This window comes from Cryptotermes secundus, unplaced genomic scaffold (assembly GCF_002891405.2).
Source record: "Cryptotermes secundus unplaced genomic scaffold, Csec_1.0 scaffold618, whole genome shotgun sequence".
NCBI lineage: Eukaryota > Metazoa > Arthropoda > Insecta > Blattodea > Kalotermitidae > Cryptotermes > Cryptotermes secundus.
The window spans coordinates 1047039-1056008 of record NW_019734973.1 but is presented as its reverse complement, the minus strand read 5'-3'; the positions used below and the strand labels follow the sequence as shown (position 1 = coordinate 1056008).

Below are 8970 nucleotides of genomic sequence, written 5' to 3'. Positions count from 1 at the left end.
AGTCATAAGGTCTTTGTTATACAAAAGAAAATAATAAGAATAATGATGGGAGTGGGCCCAACTCATACATGTAGAGACTTATTTAAAAAGCTTGACATACTACCAATCCCATGTGTATATTTGCTCTTATTGATGACATTTGTTGTTAATAATTTGGATAACTTTCAAACCAATAACTCTGTATGTGTGATTGGTACCAGAAGGAATGACCACCTTCAACACATATATCATCCTATCAGAGAGGGGTGTATTATTCAGGCGTCAAACTATTTAACTCTCTATCGTCAAATATCACAATTTTAAAAAATGATAAAAAGCAATTTAGGATTGTTTTACGAAATTATTTGCAAGTAACGCATTTTACCGTATTGATGAATTTGTCGAGCATGCAAGGGGCTCAAAAGTTAAGAGTTAATAAATGGTATGTGTGCATGAATATACATTGTTGAGACTTGCTTGTTGTAAGTGTAGTAGTATATATGATGCCTGTTTTTGTTATGAATTTTAATATTTTATAATGTAACTGTTTGGATGATATGGCCTGCCAGTGTGTGGAATGGCAAGGTGTGAATTTGACAGGGGTTTTTCCACGACCTATGTGTGTTGTCCTGACAACTTGAGCTATCTATGTGAGGCCTGATTATATATTTCATTGGACCAAGGACGAAGGATGTGTAGTCATCATGAATTTGCAATATGTGACATGTTTTATATCCACCCCTATGGGGAGATGATAGGATCCATGAAGTGAAAAATAAATGTAAATGTTAGCATTTGGTATACTTTCTTTTCCTGAATTTTGATTAAAAAACCTGGGGTGGCAGGCGATACTTAGTTTGCTGTTCCGGCCAGCACCCCTGTTCATACTGTTAATATTTCTCTGTTTTCAACAAAGTTTTAACACGTCACCAGAGAATGCCGATGTGACGGTGACGGTAGCTTGTTTGTACTTTCAGCAACGCGTCAACATGTTAAAACGTTCCATCGGCAGTGACTTATGATGTGACTAAACTCGTTTAAATACATTTCAGAATATTTTGTTGGCTCTCTGACCGCCTCTTGACAGTCTGTTCTCCACCAGTTTGAATTGACTGTAATCCATACATCCCTACCGCGAACGCGAACAACGGCGAAGAACGTGTTGTGCTAATAATTTCCGGGAAATTCGATTGGTCAAGTATATACATTCGATATATCGTAATGATGTGGGAGTGCCGCTCTTAGCTTTGGATATTAAAGTAATGTTCACGAACTGTGATTTTTTTAATGAGCTGACGCGGCGACAGTACCGCGGGGAAATAAAATCTTTGTATATTTATTATGTGAAATTCCTCATTTGTTGCAGTCGACGCTATCTAATGTTCTGTTGATGGTACTGCGAAACGTATTCGACGGGTGGATATGAAATGGGAGATGTCCTTGTGGCTGTCAATGTCATACTAATAAAATGAAAAATGCTTCAATTTTGGAAGAAATCCGGTTAGTTTGTTGTGTTTATAGTTTGATAATGTGATGGCCATTCTTAGTTTAATTTACCAACTCATGTTTTAGCTTTAATTTGGAAGACTTTTAAAAGTGTGATCGTTCCTAACCTTACTTTTATGTATAACTGGCTGCTGAGGTTTATTTTAATTGTCGAGCGAAATTATATGCTGTATTTAATAATTTTCCTGACATTTGGAGAGTTTAACTTCCGCTTTAAAGGAAGTTTAGAATTTATGGAGATAGGTGCAAATGATTAATGACTCAAAGACATTTTTGTAAAGGGTCAAGACAGTGTTTTCTTCCGTAATTGAAGTATAACTCACATGTTCCGTGAGTGTGTTGTTCTCTTATTCATAATAATTGCTTTTAAGAAAACAGTTGTTAAAAATTTTAACATGTTTAGTTATGACTTATTAATTTCATTTGATGACATTATAGATACATTTAAAAAAATACCTTGTGGCTCTTACTTTGGGTGGGTTTACTATATTGCATTATTTAAAAGTAATTTATTTTCATTATTGCCTTGTGTTATCAATATGATCCATTACACACTGTCAATAGTTGTCACAAATCCATTCCTTGTAATAAGCTCACTGAGTATTATTACATTTATGTTGGTATGGGGGAGCATGTGGTAATGTAGTTGGTTGAGACACTGTGCTACAAGCTGGTATGTCACTGGTTTGATTCTCAGTGAGGTCATTGGATTTTTCAGTTGACCTAATCCTTACAGCTGCACTATGGTCTTGGGGTTGACTCAGCCTCTAACAAAAATGAGTACTAGGAGTCTTCCTGGGGGTAGAAGGCAGCAAGGGCATAAGGTTGACAACCTCACTGTTCCCTGTTGGCTGATTGTCTAGAAATGTGGGAGCCTTGACATCTTGCAACCCTATGGGCATCTGTAGCCTGTTACAGGGATAGCTTTATCTTTGTCTTTGCATAGGTATGTTAGATTTACTAGGGAGCTCTATTCAGTGTAATTTACAGTTTGTACTTCTCTGTGCTGCTTGTGCTTCCTTGTATACATGTTTTGCGAATGAATGCATTTCACTGAAGCATGACAAGCACCAAGTAATTTACATATCCTGTAATTTATAATTTCTTTTGACTTCATTCAATTTAGTTCACTGCTGTACAGTAAAATCTGAATCAGGATCTAGAGGTGGAAACACTGATTTGGTATGGAAATATAGCAGATACTACAAGGATTCCAATAGGATGCCTTTGAAAGCATTTAAAGTGGAGAAGGATGGCTAGATAATAAGGTGCATTTAAGACAGAAATATGTGTGTAAAGAGAAGGCAAAGCTATCCCTATAACAGGCCTTGGAGGTCTGTAGGGTTGTGAGCTGTCAAGGCTCCCACATTTTCTAGACAGTCAGCTCAAGATTATGAGCCTTATGCTCCAGCCTCCTTTTACACCCAGGAATATTTCTGGTACTCATTTCTGTTAGAGGCTGAGTCAACCCCAGGGCCATATTGTGGCTGGAAGCCTGAGGTCAATTGAGAAATTCATTGACCCCATCAGGAATTGATCCTGCGACCTTCTAGCTTGTAGCATAGTGCCTCAACCAGCTACACAGAATATATATTAATGCAACAGGATGCTTAAATACAACGCAACTTAATGTACTTTTGTACTGTGATTCAGTTTTAATGGTGAAAGAAAGTTTACAGAATAACTTCATTCCTATATAGAACACTTCTGTGATATTTACTGAGGTTACCATTTGACGTATGGAAGTGATATTTGTGTTTTATGTTTCTGTTGTGTATACCTGGATTTGTTGGAGATATTTCCTTTTTGTCCACAATGAATGACGGTAGTGAGAGTATGAAATTTCTGGTAGGGGGGGAAATACAATATATTAGACTTCATGAACAAGTTCTTTCAAGGGACTGATTTTTTAAGACCTGCCATTATTGTAATGCTTTTCGGTTGGGTGTTTGGTTGTATGCTTGTTTCTGCAAGAGATTTCACCATAAAACATGATGGAGTGGAAATAAGCTAACAAACTACTTTGAAAGTAGATTCCAAAGGGTTCTGATAATGGTGTATAGCCCTCAGAATTACTGGGGTTTTGGATTTTGGCCATCATCTGGTATTCTAAAGAACAATGATTTGCAGGTTGATTCTGGTTCCATCCAAAGGTGAAGGGGTGGGAGTCATCTGCTGGGTCTGTTAGAAAGAGCTAACCTCTATTAATATATGGAATGTGATTATTAAGTATCATTATTGTGTAATATTTATTTAGTTTAGTAATAATACCATTAGCTTAATTCAGTTTAAAATTAAAGATCTTGTAATAGATTCTCATTTTAAGTTTATTTCTTCTTGTTTCCTTCTTAGTACTGTTTTGACATTTCTTCTTTCACTGTTTGTATATCATTTATCTGTTTACTAAACTACTGTTTTGATTCACTCAGAATGTGTATAAATATTATACTGTTGACATATAACTCCTTGAATGTGTTGAGAGAAAATGTTTTCTTGCTCCTTTCTGAATACACAGGACAGAAGGACAAAGGAAGAGCCTCCCCATCTTCAGTCTCACCATCAAAGCTGTCCAAATTTCACACTGCTTTGCCACTATCAAATGGCGCTGTTCCTGTAGATTCAGTTGATGGATTTGATTCAGGCCCAGTGGGACCTCTTTCGGGCTTCCAAGAAGAGGATCTGTGTGTTGAAGGTACATAACCCATTTAGTAATATTGAACAATCTTTAACATAATGTGTTATTTAATAGTGATGTCAGCATCCCAGACAATATGGTGTTACAGAATTGTTATTTAATAATAAAATGAAAAGATGTGGGAAGAAGGGGGGCATGCAGTAGCATAGTTGGTTGAGGCACTATGCTACAAGCCAGAAGATCGCAGATTGAATCCTGATGAGGTCATTGAATATTTTTTCAATTTACCTAATCCTTCCAGCCACACTATGGCCCTGGGGTAGACTTAGCCTCTAACAGAAATGAGTACCAGGAATTAATTAAATAATTTTCCTGGGGAGTAAAGCACGGCCGGTGCGTAGGGCTGAAAACCTTACCGCCATCTTTGAGTCGATTGTCTGGATAATGTGGGACCCTCAACGTCTCACAACCCTATGGGCCTTCACGACCTAGTCAACTGAAAAAAATCCAATGACCTCATTGGGACTTGAACCCGCAACCTTCCAGCTTGTAGCATAGCTCCTCAACCACTACGCTACTGCGTGCCCCTGTGATTTTGGGTTGATTTTGTTTTTTTTTAAACAGTTATGCTCACATTCTTATATGTCATTTTCATTCTTTTCAACCTGTTCGGTTTACTATCATTAGCTTTAATACTTCTGAATAATGATTGAACTTCACTGAACTTAGTAGACACTTTTTTGTTTGTTCACAGTTAAAAGTTGTAGTAATATACACCTATCAGCATTGCCACGTCTGCCCATCTGTCTTCTTGTAAGAAGTACAGAATCTCTGAACAGATTTGCATGAAATTTTATATTAGGGCATTTAACTAAAATTTGTTGATTCATTAAAATTCTGGTTAAATTGAGCAGAAATAATGGAAACTTTTATATGAAGATCTACGTTCATTTCTGCTCACATTTCAAGTGCAACTTGCTTAATATTTACTTAATTACCTACTCATGGAACTCATCCCTTCTGGAGGAGCCGCCAATTCTGCATCTACTCAAGAACATCCCAGCATTTTATGGAACTTGAAGGTTCATTACCATGTTCACAAGAGCCCTGTACTGGTCCCTATCCTGAGCCAGATCAATCCAATCCATACCATCCCATCCTGTCTCTCTAAGATCCATTTTAATATTGTCCACCTACCTACGCCTTGGTCTTTCCCGTGGTCTCTTTCCTTCTGGCTTTCCGACCAATATCCTATATGCATTTCTCATCTCTCCCATTTGTGTTACATGCCCTGCCCTCCTCATCCTCCTTGACTTGATCCTTGTAATTATACTTGGAGATGGTTTTGGGGATAAGTAAACAAAGAATGTTTTTAAAATTAGGAGGCAGTAACAGTACAGAAATGCCAGAATTAGTATGTTGTGTATACATTCCCTAACTTCATAAAACTTGATACACAACAAGATTTCTTAAACCATATAAGCAAAATAAGAGACCATATGAGGGTACTAGGCATGCACTGTCTTCGCTCGCTCGGAAGCCAGGATCGTGGGCTCGAATCCCACTCAGCATGGATGTTTGTGTGCGTTTTTGTGTGTTTGTCTACAAGTAGAGGCGTTGCGATAAGCTGATCACTCGCCCAAGGAGTCCTACCGTATGTGTAAGATCTAGAAAAACTGAAGTGAATGGAGTTCATGGAGGTAGGCCTAGGCCCACTGGGGCTGTAGTGCCAAGGAAAAAAAAATGAGGGTACTAATGAAGGTGTCAACATGACAATCTATAAGTAAATAAAACTAATATTTTTTCTTTTTTATTGCTAGTGGGTTGGGACTAAGTCCCTTGTACTGCGGCCACTTCTGGCCTATTGTACCAGCCCCAGATGATAGGTGAGGGTGATTGTGGAGCAATTGGTGGAATGAAGATTGGCAGGGTAAACTGAAGTACTTGGAGAAAACCTGCCCCAGCGCCACTTTGTCCACCACAAATCCCACTTGACCACACCCGGGATCGAACCCGGGCCACCGCAGTGGGAAGCCAGCCACTAACCGCTTTAGCTATGATGTGGCCCAAACTAATATTAATGTGTTAATATTTGTTTTTATTATACGAGGGCTATTCTCACTTGTTGACAGGTGGCTTAGTTGTCATGTGTGTTAATAAAATTTTAATGTTGCATTGAAATACGTGTGTGTGTACATTACAAGCAGGTAATTCCAAACAGCAGAGGGCAGTTGCCAGCAATTCTCGCCTGTCTAAGACACTTGAAGAGGTTCTGGCTGACAAAGGAGCACTTGGCTATTTCATCCAATACCTGGAGGCTCGTGGTGCCTTCTCACACATCAAACTGTGGCTTGATATAGAGAGTTTCAAAGCAGCAGCTGGAGCGAGAGACCATGCAGATTCCACAAGTAGGAATGCACCTGCGCATGAACATGAAGCAAAGCTTTGTCCATCTCATTATGAACCTGATGAGCTGTCACTCAGCACGGACTCTGGAAGTGTATTTCAGCTATCTCTTCATTCTGGTGGCAGTACAAATGATATTAGTGCTAGAGGTACATGTATAGGAACTCCAGATGAAAGACAGGAAACTACTCAGAGTAACGTGCCACCTTTCCAGTCTCCAAATATTAGTTTAACCTGCAGGGAAAGCACAGGAAATCCTTTACCATCCTCAGTACCAAACAGTAGGCTTACTAGTAGCAGTTGCGATTTGACTTGCAGTTATCAATGTAACATATTTGGGAACAATAGGCCTGGTAATTTCAATATAGATAAGACTGATTCCTCCAGTTTAGAGAGTGCAGTGACGTCCAATTGTTATAAGAAACTAGTAGGTGTCTCAAAAAGTGAAACAGATAATGCTTTTATTGGCTGTGCAGTTTGTGGTGGTGAATCATTATCAGAACGAATATCGATTGATTCTAGCAAGGATGAAACGACAAAATCTTTGTCAGTGGGACACAGTCAGTTGTCACAAGCTACTGTGGATGATGCATTAAGAATTTTTAACAAATATATATCTCATGAAGCTACGCATCCTGTCAAAGTTCCTGACGTCATTAGAGATCGGGTTGTGGCAGCCATTTGCAATGATGCGGGTATGGTTGATGCTGAATGTTTCACAGAACTGCAAGAATATATATTTCAGATCATGGAGAAAGAGTAAGTATATATCTGACATTTAAGGTTTCCTCAATAGTAAAGGTTTAATTTGTGGCCTTCTGGGTTGTCATTTTGCAGAGTGTCATGTGTGGTTCATAAGCATCTACCAAAATGTATGGTTTTACAGTGCAGAAGACCATAATCCAAGTATGTTTTTTGAACAGGATTGTGTAAGGATGTAACCAGATACTGTGTAAGAATTAAATAACTTTCCAGTTTTTAAAATTTAAATTAATTCGGTGAAAGTATTTTGGTAGTTGTGCTGTTAAACCATCCAGAAAATTGAAATTAAATTATACTTATTTTCAGTAATTGTGTGGAAAAATGGTTGAACTTTTTTTCTTTTTCTTTACTTCTTTTTTCTTTTTTGTTTATTTGTTTATTGTGGAAATAGCAGTAAATAAACTGAATGTAAGTAGTTTCATAACCTCTCCATTTGTGATATCAAGATTGTTCCCTGCTTCCGTCACTCATCCCCATGGACATATATATCCTAGGAAGGAAGATCTTTTTTCTTAACTCACAAGTTAGTGCTTAACCATATGGAAATTATTCTATGGTGAAGACTTTCATAAATTAAAGGCTCAGCTCTGGCAGTTCTGTCTTAGTAATGAGAAGTGTCTTGAGAAGTATGATGTAAATGTTAACCAGATACACTCACCCATAGTGTTATGCAATTTGCATCGCACAAATACTTGTACCCAGCCACTTCTCCAGTGCATTCTGGGGGCTCTTTCCCATGGGGTAAAGCGGCCGGAGCTTGAGGCTCGCCACTCACCTCAAACTAATGGCGAGGTCAAGAATACGTGGATCTATACATTCACTTCCCCATATATCTTCGTGGCATAATGCTTAATTAGTCGAGCACAAGGTTAACTTTACCTTATGTGAAACAGTGTAAAACTAAATTTTGGCCAGAATTCCAGCCACTCTGTTTTTGCACTGGAGCCTTCATTTTTACAAAGAAATGCATTAATGCCATGTAGAATATGGTTAAGTTTTGTATGGTGACAAATATAAAAAAAGAATATTAAAATTTTGTTAATCTTATGAGATTTTAAGATTTATTAAAGTTATTTATGTGTATAAAGTGATAACTATATTTACTTTTTAACAACAACAGTAACAACAAAATAGTAATAATTGAGCTGTTGTAATATGTGGAATTTGAATTTTGGTAGATTACAATATAATTAACAAATTATGTGTGAAGCTTTATCTTGTGTGTTAGAAACTGTATGCATGACAACAAAATGAATCTTACAATTTGAGACTTCCAGATATTTCAAAATCTGTATAGTACTGATAATGTTGGACAAAGATAGGTCACTGTATTATGTCATTAATTTATGTTCTTTAAAGCAAATTATGCTTTGAAAATTGATATATAGAATGTGTTATTTTTCACTGTTTAAATTATTGTCTCTTGTTACAGATATTTTAATGATTTCCTGAGAAGTGATTTCCATTGTAAGCACCAAATTGATGTTCTTACAAGTGGCAATGTTGCCCTAACAGATATACTGTACAACGAAACTGCTCTCTTTTATTTTATGGAGGTACATACATATTAGTCATCACTTAAATGTTTTGTATGGCGTGAGTTTCCTATACTGGATTGTGATAATAATGACAGAAGGAATAATGCCAAAACCAATTGAGTGTTAAGAATCGTTGTGTTTATT

General features: G+C 37.3%; 1 protein-coding gene across 3 annotated transcripts in view; it reads left to right on the top strand.

Moving 5' to 3' along the window:
• Positions 1 to 240: 240 nt before the first annotated feature.
• The window catches only part of LOC111869124 (A-kinase anchor protein 10, mitochondrial), a 29425-nt gene continuing 20695 nt past the window's right edge, over positions 241 to 8970 (top strand). The window contains exons 1-5 of one of the 3 annotated variants that reach the window (XM_023860351.2): positions 242 to 1238; positions 1346 to 1479; positions 4001 to 4177; positions 6325 to 7285; positions 8721 to 8844. In XM_023860351.2, the coding sequence (XP_023716119.1) occupies positions 1455 to 1479; positions 4001 to 4177; positions 6325 to 7285; positions 8721 to 8844 (1287 nt within the window). In that variant the 5' untranslated portion in view covers positions 242 to 1238; positions 1346 to 1454. Of the gene's footprint in view, positions 1480 to 4000; positions 4178 to 6324; positions 7286 to 8720; positions 8845 to 8970 lie in introns of all 3 variants that reach the window. The other 2 variants (XM_033753293.1, XM_023860352.2) reach the window with 2 other exon arrangements.